At 39.3% G+C, this 14298-nt stretch overlaps 4 protein-coding genes across 5 annotated transcripts; 3 read left to right on the forward strand and 1 right to left on the reverse strand.

The window, feature by feature from the left end:
• Positions 1 to 799: 799 nt before the first annotated feature.
• On the forward strand, positions 800 to 2951 carry LOC108606718 (histone H3.3A). Its single transcript, XM_017997098.2, has 3 exons — positions 800 to 1099; positions 2409 to 2709; positions 2774 to 2951. Exons 2-3 carry the CDS (start codon positions 2428 to 2430, stop codon positions 2900 to 2902), a joined length of 411 nt encoding a protein of 136 aa, XP_017852587.1. The 5' UTR covers positions 800 to 1099; positions 2409 to 2427; the 3' UTR covers positions 2903 to 2951.
• Positions 2952 to 4501: 1550 nt separating this feature from the next.
• Positions 4502 to 5791, forward strand: LOC108605902 (protein-lysine N-methyltransferase EEF2KMT). Its single transcript, XM_017995715.2, has 3 exons — positions 4502 to 4680; positions 4768 to 5554; positions 5614 to 5791. The coding sequence occupies exons 1-3, from the start codon at positions 4609 to 4611 to the stop codon at positions 5724 to 5726; spliced, it is 972 nt and encodes a 323-aa protein (XP_017851204.1). The 5' UTR covers positions 4502 to 4608; the 3' UTR covers positions 5727 to 5791.
• Positions 5792 to 6937: 1146 nt separating this feature from the next.
• On the reverse strand, positions 6938 to 9248 carry LOC108606383. Of its 2 annotated transcripts, none has more exons than XM_017996448.2 (3): positions 9086 to 9248; positions 8754 to 9011; positions 6938 to 8186 (listed from the first exon to the last, which is right to left on the reverse strand). In XM_017996448.2, the coding sequence occupies exons 1-3, from the start codon at positions 9144 to 9146 to the stop codon at positions 7057 to 7059; spliced, it is 1449 nt and encodes a 482-aa protein (XP_017851937.1). In that variant the 5' UTR covers positions 9147 to 9248; the 3' UTR covers positions 6938 to 7056. The 2 variants fall into 2 exon arrangements, with proteins under 2 accessions (XP_017851937.1, XP_017851938.1); XM_017996449.2 differs by having other exon boundaries at positions 8754 to 8823; positions 9086 to 9118.
• A 1049-nt stretch (positions 9249 to 10297) lies between these two features.
• Positions 10298 to 13414, forward strand: LOC108606386 (heparan sulfate glucosamine 3-O-sulfotransferase 6). The gene is made up of 4 exons (XM_033294571.1): positions 10298 to 10374; positions 10441 to 10955; positions 11018 to 11469; positions 12398 to 13414. Exons 2-4 carry the CDS (start codon positions 10812 to 10814, stop codon positions 12903 to 12905), a joined length of 1104 nt encoding a protein of 367 aa, XP_033150462.1. The 5' UTR covers positions 10298 to 10374; positions 10441 to 10811; the 3' UTR covers positions 12906 to 13414.
• The last annotated feature ends 884 nt before the right edge of the window (positions 13415 to 14298 follow it).

The raw sequence follows: 14298 nt of genomic DNA on the forward strand, positions 1-14298 counted from the left end.
TGCAAATGTGTGTCTGCAATACTTTTGCAAATAAATGCAAATATTTATTTGCCATTTAACTTGTCGCTGCGGTTATGTTTTTCATTTAATGCCCAACAGCAGCAGCAGCAGCAACAACATAAAGCTAAGAAGCGGCAGCAGCAGCAGCAGCAATAGTTGCTAACTGTATTTGTAGTTGTTGCAATTTTGTTTGTCTGTTTAATTAAAGCAATATGTGGCCTCCAGGAATGTTGGGTTAATTGACTCATCACTTATACGACAAACGAAGCACAAACAAACACACACACACACACACACATATATATAGAGAGCCCCATAGCATATAAACAGAAGCCCGCCCGCTGAAAAAAATGGGGGAAACATTAGCTACACCGCAGTCGTCGGCGTCGTCGTTGTCGTCGTTGGTTTTGCCGTCGTCGACGCCAACGCCAGCGTCAGCGCTACAAGCAGCTCGCTCGCTTGCTGCTGCTGGGCGTGGCATATCAAGTCAAGCGCCACTTTGTGCGTATTAACCAATAGCAGCTGTGGATGCCATTTGTTTACGCCCACACTGTGGATGCTATTGCGCTACACATAGCCCAGCCGCATGTAGCACAAAATTTAGGGTTGTTGCTCATGCAGCCAATTATCGATATAACTGTAACTTTTGAAAATTATTAGCAGCTTATGCTTTAAGCGTTTAAAATTTTAAGCATTACTCTATAACAATTCACACATATTATCATACTTGTTAACTACTACAAAACAAAATTTTATTTTTAATAGTTTTCTAGCACGCAATGCGCAATTGCGTGCAAACGTTGCGTCATACGATTTTAAATTATGCGCGCTTTGTTTACTTTTGTGCGCGCGTTGCCAACTAGTGCATTTATAGTTGGCAGCTATCGAGCTATAATCGTGTCGGCTTAACTGTGTTGCACAAGCATATTCATTTTACAGCACTGCACGCTTTGTACTCGATTGCAAGTCGATACAAAACACTGTGTTTTGCAATTCGATTCAAAGCAAAACTTCATTGTGAAATCGATACTCGTCAACTGCAGACGTACTTCGTGTAAAACATATTTGTGAAAATAAAAATTGTCAAATTTTCGCTACGGTGAGTGAGCTAAATATTTATTAATGTTTGCATAAACTTAAACTGGCAAAGTCTTGTGTATAAACATTGTGAAAGTTGCAGCAGCAGTTTGAGTTTGTTTTGCTTTTTTTTTGTTGTGGCTTGAGGGTGCTCCGCTGTACGGCCGGTGGAGCACCCAAAATTTTTTTTTTTTTGTAAATGGATACACACCAAAGACAACAGCGACGGCGACGACGACGACGACGTTTTTATGGTGACTTCGGTTTGCACGACGGATGCATAGGCAGCAGTGTGGTGTACTTTAGTTGTTGTTGTCGCTTTTTCAAAATGGCGGCCAGCGTAGACGAGTTGGGAGTTAAAAGTTTATAACAAATGCAACAAAATATAAAGTAACAAAAAAAAGAGGCGCCAAAATGTTGAGCATAGCACATTTTGTTTTTATTATAATACACATGTATTTATTTATTTACATACAATTTGTTTGCGCTTTTATCTACGCACACACACACACACACACATTTGTTATGCGCGTACAACATAGACACTGTGTGTGTGTGTGTATACTCAACTCGAATGACACATGCGCATTTGGCTTGTGTGTGCATTGTTATTTTTTTTTTCTAGTAATTTCTTACAGCGGCCTAAAAAGCAAGTCTATGCATGTTTGTGCACGTCTGCCTTATTTAATTGTTAGAATGCTTAGCAGCTGCGCAACACACACACACGCACACATACAAACACATTGCGCGCCTTCAAAATTGAAACGACGCAATTAGCGCATTTTTGGCTTTGGGCTAAGCATTCGCATGTCTGCAACGCTTACGCTATTGCGCTCTCTTTCACACGCTGCCAATTGTTATTGTCACAATACATTTTGTGCGTAGTGTAAGCTAATTTGTTTAAACTTATAGCTGAGCTGCGCTTTGTTTATGTTTAAATGCAGCTGTCTGTGTGTGTGTGCTGAACTATAAAAAATAACAACTCATTACTTCAACTGAATTGATTCACGAGCACACAGACGCTCAAGAGCCCGTAGAGAAAAGAAAGGCACAATGGAAACTCAAGTGTGTGTATATGTCTAAAGGGGGCCAGTTCCACTCCAGCTGTGGGTAGTGAAGTGTATTTCTCAGAAAGAAAACTAAAGCAAGACAAAAGCAAATTTGTTGCTGCTGCAGCTGCCGCAAGATTTTCAACCCTGGTCTGCTCTGCTCTTGGGCTTTAACTTACCGCCGCAGTCGCTGGTCGCTTCAGTTGCGCTTTGGCGCTTCGGCGTCTAACAACGCCAACGGTTTACAATTTTTTTTTTTGACGTGTATATTTTGACTTGCAGCTCTCTACTCTAATTGAACATGGCTCGTACTAAGCAGACCGCTCGTAAGTCAACTGGTGGCAAGGCGCCACGTAAGCAGCTGGCCACCAAGGCTGCCCGCAAGTCGGCGCCATCCACTGGCGGCGTTAAGAAGCCTCATCGTTATCGTCCCGGTACCGTTGCGCTGCGTGAGATTCGTCGTTACCAGAAGTCGACCGAGTTGCTCATCCGCAAGTTGCCCTTCCAGCGCTTGGTGCGTGAAATTGCGCAGGATTTCAAAACCGATTTGCGTTTCCAGTCGGCTGCCATTGGTGCGCTTCAGGTAAGTCACACAAGCAAACAGCAGAATTGCAATCCTTATTATACTCGTTGTTGTGCCCTTGCAGGAAGCCTCTGAGGCCTACTTGGTCGGTCTGTTTGAGGACACCAACTTGTGCGCCATTCACGCCAAGCGTGTCACCATTATGCCCAAGGATATTCAGTTGGCGCGCCGCATTCGTGGTGAGCGCGCTTAAGTTCTACTGCAACTTGAGCAGCAGCTTCAGCAACAGCAACATCAACAATCACAAAGGATCACTTACATTATTATAAAACATCATAATACTATTATTATTATACCTACACTTACAACTACACAAACAGAACGAGTTTTGGTTTACGTTTCGTCGCTTATATTACTTTAGTTTTTCTTCAATATGTATTTTTCGTCAGTTTATAAGGTCCTTGATTTCTTCTTTCGCAAGAGAACAAACTTAATATAAATTTAACGCATATATATGTAATAATTGTAATCCCCCCCAATTTACTATATTATTATATGTATATTAGTTTAGAGCTTTGCGGCAGCGCCCGGTTCAACACAAAATCGGAACCGAAAGTAATTAGCAGCGCGCTGCCCACTCAACATCCTTGGGCAGCGCGTCTATGGCCGCGGCGCTGCGATCGACAATAACATCCTTTGATCCGCAACTTTGAGTACACACAAAAATATTATACAAATAATTACAAAACACGCTGCATCTATATATATTTTATATATCTAACTATATGCTAATATATAGATATTACATTTTAAAATAATTTTATTTTTAATATTCTTTTTTCTTCACTTAAATATACACAATTTTCAAAGAACACACACACACAAACAAACAAACATATTATATTATATACTATATATACAACAGATATATAACTAAATACATATAATAAAAAGCACGACACGCGTCGGCCAAGTGGAGGCGGCGGCACTGTGGGCGTGGTAGAGGATTAAATAAGTTTTTAGATTTACATGCATTTTATACGTTTAGGCAATTTACCAACCACAGTTACAAACAACAACAACAAAACACATAAAAAGCAAATAGTAAGACCGTGAAAAAATCATCTTTGCATTATCTTTCGCTTGACATTAATAATTATACATTAACAATATATATAAATGTCTAAAGTATACATATTATTAAACAGAATAATAACGTCCCCACATCAAGACTTAAAAATAGTTTATTGCAAACAATAAACAGCAGTTCAATAGTTTAAACCCTGCAAAGCCCAAAAAATACACAAAAACTTAAATAAACGGTTTTTTTCTAATGAAGAAACCAAAAAAAAACAAAACCAAATTCAAGTTTTTATTTCCTAGCAGCGCAGGTACAGTTGTGCCAAAAGTGTCGGTGGCTTGACGTAACAACTTTCTGATTAGACGACTGCGTTTGTATGTGTGTGTATGCGCAAGTTTGTATGTGTAAGTGGGTGGCTGCTGCAGCGAATGCACTATATAAAGGTCAAGATTATTTGCATAAATCTGCTTATTTGCATAAGATTATATATAATTATACGAAAAAAGTTTATTATTATTTGCTTGGCAACGTAAAGCAGCGCAGAATTTCATATTTTTGAATGCGCTTGTAATTTCAAATCTTTGCTAATTGCTTAATGCAATATTATTGCTTAAGCTTATAACTAATATATATTAATAAGCGTTATGCGTTTAAATTTTAGTTAAAAATTTATTTATTAAGCTTATTTTTGAAATTTATGCGTCGCAGCTTAACGATAGCCAAACGATAGCTATCGATATAAACAGCTGTTTGGCAGCCAGAGCAGAGCGGTGTTGCCAGACTGTTGTGCATGTGTTGACTTTGGCAAAACAAACACTTGTTCTTGTTGCATTTAATTGTTTTGAAACAATACTAAGGAGCACGCACATTCCACAGCCATGGATAATAAGTACAGCAAGCTGCAGCAGCAATTTCTATGCTGTTATCCGGTTAATAAGATGGCCTGGTCGGTAAGCAAAAAGTGCAAGCAATAAAATGCGTTGTTTCAAATGTCAACTTTGCTATGTTTCTCTGGTTTCAATGCCGTTGCTGTCAAGACGTTGCATCTGCCATTGCAACTGGAGGAACAAAAGCAGCTAATTGCAGCTACCTGTGGACATGCATTGAATCAACGCTATCCGGTGCGTCGCAGCTATCAGGAGGCGTTTGTCAAGCGGCTGCTGCAGCTGCTCAAGGATCACGAGGAGCTGCACGATGACATCTACGATAGTCTGTGCGGCCAGCTGGCCAAGGCGACGCTGAGTGAACGGGAGAGCGCCGATGCAGCGCAAGTTTATGCCTACAAGCATTATTTGCTGCCGACGCCAATGACGCTGCGCGAGAGCAAAAGCTTTGTCATCGAGGGCACCACGGGTCTGTGCACATGGGAGGCAGCGCTAGCGCTGGCCGATTATCTGCTGGAGCACCCAAGCCTGGTGCAGAACAAAAATGTGCTGGAGCTAGGCGCCGGCACTGGACTGCTGGGCATATTGCTGAAGCAGCGCTCGCTGCAGCTGCAGGTGGGTCAAGTGCTGCTCACCGATGGCAGCGATGCCTGCGTGCAGCTAATGCGTGAGAACATAAAGCTCAACTTTGCTGAAGAGCCGCTGGACTTTCCGCTCTGTGCGCAGCTGAACTGGGCGCAGATAAGCGAATTTAATTGGCAAGCATATGCAGCATTTGATTTACTATTGGCCGCCGATGTTATCTACGATGATACGCAATTTGAGGCGCTACTCAGTGCCATGGAGTACATCTTCGAGCGGCATGAGAACAACTTGCAAATGCTGCTCGCCAGCACAGTGCGCAATGTGGATACGCTGCACAATTTTATGCAGCAGCTAGGTAAGTAATATGCATATAAACAAATTCTAATACTAATTTGATTGTTTTTCTGCTTGCAGCGCTGCATGGCTTCGAAGCGACGCCTTGCGCCAACGTCTCTGCCTGCGCCAGTCACTTTTGCCGTGATCACACTGCTGCCGTGCAAATTGTCAGCATTAAGCGTAAATCTTAGTTGTTTTTTTTTTTTTATATTGACTTGCAGTAGCTTACAGCTATAAAATGCATTAAATGAAATTGTTTTTGGTACTCGAATTGTTTTTTGCCTATTATTTGCGCTCTCGCTCGTTTTTATGCAGCGCGCTATGTGTGCGTGTGTTAAAGAGCGAGAGCGAGAGCGCGCACGAAAGAGCGCGCAAAGTCAAATTGAGCGCAAGCCTACGCTGCTGTTGAGTGTAAGTTACAGTTATTTTTTGTCTGCGCTTCATTCGCGCTTGAATTTTCATTGAAAACAATTGTGGCTCTTGCATTGTGGTTTTATTTTCAAGTTTAATTATAATTGTGAGTGCGGTTTAATACATTTGCATTTAATATTGGTAAATACATATTAATTTATAATTGTGCGTTGTTTTTTAGTGAATTCAACTTGCCGCGTATGGTGAGCTTTAACTTGTATGTTGAACTGCATAAAAAAAGTTTTGTTTGCCTGCATTTTAGAATATAGAATATAATATATATATATACAATATGCATTTGCTTAGAATATACAGTTATACAGTGTGTATTTTTTACAAATGTCTGTGCTTTTTTCATTTTTAATGTATTTACAATTGTGCTCGCCGCAGCGCTATTGATCATGCAGTGTGGTGAATTTAGCTTGCATGTTGAGTTTAATTTACGTTTTGCACAAAGAGCGCGCAAAGTCAAATTGAGCGCAAGCCTACGCTGCTGCTGAGTTTAAAATACAGTTATTTTTCCTCTGCGCTTCATTCGCGCTTGTATTTTCATTGAAAACAGTTGTGGCTCTTACATTGTGCTTAAATTTTCAAGTTTAATTACAATTGTGACTGCGATTTAATACATTTGCATTTAATATTGTTACAGCTTGTTAATACAGTGTGTTAAACATATTAATTTACAATTGTGCGTTGTTTTTTTTATAAATTTGCAGTGTATGTTGAGCTGCATAAAAATAAGTTTTGTTCGCCTGCGTTTTAGTTGCATTTGTATTTAATATGCAGTTATATAGTGTGTGTTGTTTATATTACATATTATCTATAGGTGTGTGTGCTTTTTTCATACATTTATTATATTTACAATTGTGCCAGCCGCAGCGCTATTGATCATGCAGCGTGGTGAGTTTAGCTTGCATGTTGAGTTTCGAAAACAGTTATGTTTCCGCTTGCGCTTGCTGTGTTGTTTTCTTCTCTTTACAATTGTGCCTGCTTTTTATAGCTACAGTGGTTATTAAATATATATATATTTTTTTTCAGGCATAAACTGAATTTTGTTCGTATTTGCATTGAAAAAAATAAAAACGTTTATTTATAATTGTGCGTGCATGATTATTGACTAATTGTGGGTATGGTGCCATCGTTGAGCCAGCGCACATTGAGCTGCTCAATCTGATGCTTCTTGAAGATAATGCCATAGACATCATACTGGATATCCAGGAGCGGCGTGCGATGAGTTCGTGGCAGACGCATGCCCACGACCAAGGCAAGCAGCGCAGTGATAATCAGAAAAACAAAGCCCTGGGCCATCAGCGTGCTCTCATCCTTGGCATAGAAATACGAGTTTTGGCCATTGGAGACAAAGTAGAAGTAGACAATGCTAATGCTGAGCAGCTTGAGGCCATAGCTGATGCTGATGATGAGCTCGGTGAAGCGTATGGCGCTGACTTCGAGCAGCAGCAGCTGCAGACTGGAGTAGCCCAGGCCGAAGAGCAGCAGCAGCAGCCAAAAGGTCAACTTGGTCTCACAGACGGCATAGAGTATCATGGCCAGCACAGTGACCAGCAGCTGCAGCACTGCGCTGGATACAAATATAATCTTCAAGCTGCAGAAATATGCAAACAACAAAGTCAAAATGCTGCCGGCGCAAATGACCCAGCACATGGCATCCACATGCGCCAAGTCATCCAGCCGCATGGACTCGTTCAACGCAAACCAGAACACCAGATAAATGAACAGCGCATGCTGCACTGCCTCCACAAAGAGCAACAAGAGCGTCACATGCCACTGCGTATTGCGCGTCACATAGAAGAACTGCAGCCGCTTGATTACCTCCTGCCTGGACTCGAATATGCTGCCATTGGCATTCGCTATGCGCAGATCATTGTCCAAACTATTGCTCATATCCACTGTGCCCAGCACATGCAGCACCTTCAGTCCCACCAGCACTGCCAGCACCACAACGGCTATGCTCAAATAGGTGGCTGCAAAATTCACATAAATGCCATCGATCAGCTGCTCCGTCGTCGGCGTCGTCTGCTGTCCCGCATACTTGTCCAGATTCTTAACATACGAGCCGCCTATCAAGCTCACGGCGGCGGCCATGCCCAGCAGATAGCTGGCACAGCAGCCGGACATCAGCAGCGAGCGGCTGCTCTTGGAGCTCATGGTCAGCAGAAAACTGTAGCCGGCCACAAAAGTCACGCTATGTGCCACATACGACAAATAGGCGCCGACATGATCTGCAATGGAGCAGAAGTTAGTGGAGTGGATGGGATGGAGTCTAAAAAGTAAGCTAATTCATCCTTGTTGGGTATTTGATATAACTTTTGACTTGCTACTACTATTTTTAAATCCTAATTGTAAGCCATAAATTTTATTTTTTTTTTTATATTTTATTTAAAATATTTTCAGTATATTTATAGCGATTATTACATTAGCGGAATTTTAAAGTTTGATAGCCAGCTTTGAATTAAGCTAAAAATAGTTCTGCTATAACTTGATTTATGATTGTTTATGCTTTTCTTAATAGCTAAAGTTTTGAGCAACTTGAGGTTACTAATTAAAAACTAAAAATATTTAGCTTAAAATTCTTTGATTATTAGTTGCTTTCTAAAATTAAAGTTTTTTTTTTGAAAACTAGTTTGAAATTTGGCTTAGCTTATTTATATTTATTAATTATTTTATTGTATGCTAACTATAACAACTGCTTACTACTATTATCTAAAACTTGGCATCTTCTTTTTTTTTTAATGAGCTACTTTTTCTATCAAATTTGTTTGTGCAATTTTTTTTATTTTGTTACTTACCAAATCCATCGGCAAAGTAAAAGCAGCTGGCAAGTAAATGAAACACGCCCACGCCCATCAATAGATACGGCTGCCAATAGATAATGCAACGCTTGAGATACTTAAGCGCCAGCATACAAAGCGCCACCAGCAAGGCCAAGCAGGCGCCCAGGATCAAGGGGCCATAGTCGATCAGTTCGGTGCGCAGATTGCGTTCGGCTATAAAGCTGCTGATCGTATAGCCAAAGATCAGACCACAGGGCATAAAACATAAGCAAACTATTGTGCGCATAACAATTAATACATAATATATATGTATATATATATTTGTTGATAAACCTTTGTTTACTTACCCACATAGCTGGGCGCATATTTGAAAAACTTTAGCACACAGCTGTGCCATAAATTTGACATTTTTACCGTTAGTTAATAAATTATTCGAGTATTCGATTTAGAACATGATTTCTATAAATTCGCTGTATTGTTGCTTTGGACGCAAATGTTAACGTAATGCCCCCAGACGAAGATCTTACAATTGGCCATCAACTGCGCCAAAGAGAGCAAGAGAGCGAGAGCGTGAGAGTGTTAAGATTAGATAAAGTCAGCACCTGCATGATGACTAACCCAAGCGCTGTGTAGTTTATCATCTTAGTACAGTAAACTCTATGTATGCGGAATATAGCAAATTATATAATTTTTAAAATGCAAATTCAGTGCTACGTAACTGAAGCTAAGTTAAGCTTAAAAATGATTTCAAGTGCTTGAAATTCAAGTTTGCTTATTATATATCAAAACCTGCTCATTGAATTTGCCTAATCGGCATTAGCTAATCTTATCTTTAGCCCAAGACAATGCGAAGAGCTAGCAGCTGATTAGCTTAAAGCTTCAGCAAAAGCTTTTTAAGCAGCAATTGAGGGTTGAAATATTTGTTTTGTTTACATTTAAAATGCAGAGAGTTCTGTTTGCGATATGCAGTAAATATCGATAAAAGTAAATTTTATTATTAAATATTTTTATAAAGTAATTAATGCTGAAGGCAATTGTTGAATTGGTGTTGGTGAAAAACAAGCAAAGAGTTCACCAATGCTAGATGTTGTTGAATTAAAAAATTCAAGCTCATTTCGTTTAAGCATTGTAATTATTTTTTGAGAATTGGTGAATTATTAAATTGCTTAATTGTAAATTTTGTACTAATAACTGCTTTCTAATTCTTTCAGTAGCTTAGGGCCCAACACTTATTGTGTTTTGGTGATTGTTTGTACAAATAAAACTCGGTTAGAGCAATTGGAATTGTTTTTAGAATGGAAATAAATTGAATGAGATGTAAACTATTCAGTTGCCTTAATTTTTCAATTTGTACAACTAATAACTGCTTTCTATTTCTTTCAAAGGAGCTCAGTGCCCAACACCTATTTGTGTGGTGAATTTGCAATAACTCGGTTAAAGCCATGGAATTGTTTTGAGAATAGGAATAATTGATGATAGTAAACTATTCAGCTTTCTAATTGTCAATTTGTTTACTAATAACTGCTTTTCTATTTTCTTCAGTGAGCTAGGCCAACACTATTTGTGTTGGTGAATTGTTGTAATAACTCGTTAGAGCATTGGAATTGTTTTTTGAGAATAGGAATAAAATTGATGAGTATGTAAACTATTCAGTTGCTTAATTTTCAATTTTGTACTAATAACTGCTTTCTATTTCTTTCAGTGAGCTTTGTGCTGAACACTATTTCTGTGAGAGACTGCGCAGAGAGCAAACGAGAGAGAGAGAAAAGAGAGAAAGCTTTCTGGGCTTGTTTTCACTGCAGGAATTTTTTGTTGCTAGGGCCAAACTGCATTTTTATATACACGGCGGGGGCAACAATCAAAAAGAAAGTACAACAGACACAAGCAGCAGCAGCCGTTGCAAGTTGCATGTTAAATTGTACAACAAAGTAAAAGGGGACACAAGTCAATTGGATTGGACCCGGATCAACCGACCAACATGTTGTAAAATGCTTTTGCTTAGCCGGCTTGGCTGCGGCTGTGTATGTGTGCGTGTGCGTGTGCGTGTGTGTGTGTCTGTGTCCTGGGAGCGACATGTTCGTCAGCAGCTGGTGCCACAATGTGAATCTGAGCAGTCGTAATTTGATAATTGCCCTGCTGCTCTGCCTGACGCTTGTCTACTTCAGCTACAGCTTCAATGCCTGCCTGCTCAACAGCATCAGCCGCAGTCTGCAGCAGGTAAGTGGCATCTACAACTTGCAACATTTATAGCTAAACTGTTATGTCTTTTTAATTTGCAGAGTAACTTACGCAACTTGCTCGCTTTGCCTCAACGCAACGACTCCAAAGCTGCTGCTGCTGCTGCTGCCAATTTGCAGCTCAATCTCAGCTCTTTGGCCATTTACAACAGCAGCACGGGCTTGCCGCTCGCTCGCATTGATGGCGCACCCAAGTATCAGCTGCTGCGCCAGCAGGGATTGCGTCCCTCGCGTCATCTGCCGGACACGCTCATCATTGGCGTAAAGAAGAGCGGCACGCGTGCTCTGCTCGAGTTCATACGCCTGCATCCGGATGTGCGCGCCGCCGGCTCCGAGGTGCATTTCTTTGATCGGCATTATCAGCGCGGCCTGCGCTGGTATCGCCATCATATGCCCTACACCATCGAGGGCCAGATCACCATGGAGAAGACGCCAAGCTATTTTGTTACCAAGGAAGTGCCACAGCGTGTTTATCATATGAATCCCGCCAGCAAGTAAGCAACAAGGATTTAAATAAGTAGAAAAGCATCAATGGAGCGAATGTAAATGCAATAGAAGTAGCTAGGATGGAAGTAAATGTTAAGTCAGTTGAGATTAGCACAAGTTAATGTTTAAATATTCAAAAGAAACAGAAGCAGGCAGATCATTTGTTTAGCAAACTTATTAAGAAACGAGCGTAAGCTTTTATAATTATGACTAGACCTCGAAATTTTAATTTATGACTTAAAGATTTCGACCTTGCATGTATCTTTACAAAATTCCCTATTTTACTATTTCAAGTTAGTTGAGTTGGGATTAAGTTAAATTAATTTCAATTCTAAATTCAATTTGTAAACAATGTAGGAAATACTTATAACTTAAATGTAGAAATGGGCACGGCCCTCTTTAAAAAATACTCAGGAAATTTGGAAACCTTGCTTAGCCTATGAAAAAAGATCCAAACCCTGTCGTGTGTTAATTCTTATAAAGGCTAAACAAATTAAGCTCAAAGTAATAATATTTATAAAAACAAATGTTTATAGTTATATGAGAAGGGTCTCGGGTCAGGCTGTGCTTTTTGAAAATTCAATCGGCTTGGCTTAGCAACGAGCCTAGTTGCTCAAAAACTAGAGAATGCTAAAAACCAGGGACCGTAATGATTAAGTTTTATTTTCAAAATTACCTTATACTGATTATATATCGATTCTTATGATTTTCCTCACCAATAATGATTAATTTTGTTTGATTTTAAAATAACTTATAAGTAATCATTACTTTTAGTAAAAACTTATTGAGCTCAAATATTATTTTCAAAGCTACTCATTTGTTATATGTTTTAATTAATACTAAGAGAATAAGACTTGTAAGCTATGAGTTTAGTATTTAATTTAGACTAAGGCCCTTAACTCACATTCACTCATGCTGCCAAATTTTCTTTTGCAGATTGCTGATTGTGGTGCGTGATCCGGTGACGCGGGCCATCTCGGACTATACACAGGCGGCCAGCAAGAAGGCGGACATGAAGCGCTTCGAGCAATTGGCTTTTATCAATGGCAGCTACTCGGTGGTGGACACCAATTGGGGACCCGTCAAAATCGGCGTCTATGCGCGCTATTTGGAGCGTTGGCTGCTGTTCTTTCCGCTCTCGCAGCTTTTGTTTATCAGCGGCGAGCGTTTGATAATGGATCCAGCTTATGAAATAGGACGCGTGCAGGATTTTCTGGGACTGAAGCGTGTGGTGACTGAAAAGCATTTCTATTTTAATGCCACCAAAGGATTCCCATGTCTGTTCAAGTCTGAGGCACGTTCAACGCCGCATTGCTTGGGCAAGACGAAGGGCAGGAATCATCCGCATATTGATGCAAATGCAATTGAACGACTGCGTGAGTTCTATCGACCATTTAACAATAAGTTTTATCAGCTAACTGGCATTAATTTTGCCTGGCCCTAAAAATTAAAGAGACAGAACTCAGCGCGAAAGAGAGAGAGAGAGAGAGAGATATGTTGTTGTGGCATTTGCAACAGACTGATATTGTTGTTTGCATTTTTTGTATACCTAACTATATATACACTATATACACACACACACACACATAGCTTTATATAGCTATTAGCAGCTGATTAATTACTGCTCAATTGACTTTAGTGCTCAATTAATAAAAATCACACTCGCTAAACGCAAATAAGCAAAACAGTTCCTTCTCTATATAAACACGCACATGCATGCATATTAGTAACTGATACTAACCAAATTACTTGGATTAACTACATACACGCGCGTAGAGCAATTAGAGCTTAAATGAATTCCTACAACTTGCAGTTAGAGCAGCCAAAAATGTTGAACTGACAGTTAACTAACACACACACACACACACACACACACACACACACACACACACTTTAGCTGCATATTCAATTTATATTCAAATTGCATGTTATAAACTTGGCTGGCATAGCTCAAAGTAAATTAGACTTGTATACAAAATACTTATTAAACAAATTTAATAAAAATTGATTATAAAAAATTGAATTTCACATCAAGTGCTTCAATCATTAATTAACTAATTTAGCAGCGTGTGTGATATTTTGAATTTAAATATTTATTTTAATGTTTTTTATGTGTGTGAACATCTTTGCATGTTCCAATTATTAATGTTTATATCTTTGTTATCGCTTTTCGAATATTGCTTATCAAATGAGCTTATCAGTTTGGCTCTCTGGAGTACCATTGGCGATTGCCTAGGGTCTATGAAATCAATAATGCGTTCTATCTAAAATCAGATAGGCATTGCATAGAGAGCGTGTGTGTGTGTGTGAGTGTGGGGACTAACGCAATTAGAGTGTCGACTGACTACTGTCAACGCGAGAAACTTACTAATCGCCACTAATCAATTGGTCGAATATGTACACAAGACAGTAAATACTCGCTAGAAAGGTTTGAATTTAGACATATGTAGCTCATTATATTTGGAAGGTTTTCTAATACTATCAATAGAGAGAAAGTTAGACTAGCTAAACATATTTGAAGTGCATTTATTATTTTATGCTTTTCGAACTCGAAATTCGAATTTTTGCAGCTAGCATTTAGTATTTTTTAAATGTATATTTCTATAATTTTATGCTTTTGCTAAAAATTCGAACTCGATTTTGTTTTAAATCATTTTCGAACAATATTTTACGGTTTACATTTTTTTTACTGAATTTCGAACTCGAATTTATGCTATTTATTTATTTAAAAAATGTGTTTGTTGTTAACAATTCGAACTCAAACTTCGAATGTGTTCGGTTTACGCACCCACGCATAAAAAAAGTTAAATGTGATTAGATGTGATTGCGTTGTTTAA

This window comes from Drosophila busckii, chromosome X, assembly GCF_011750605.1.
Source record: "Drosophila busckii strain San Diego stock center, stock number 13000-0081.31 chromosome X, ASM1175060v1, whole genome shotgun sequence".
Classification (NCBI taxonomy): Eukaryota; Metazoa; Arthropoda; class Insecta; order Diptera; family Drosophilidae; genus Drosophila; species Drosophila busckii.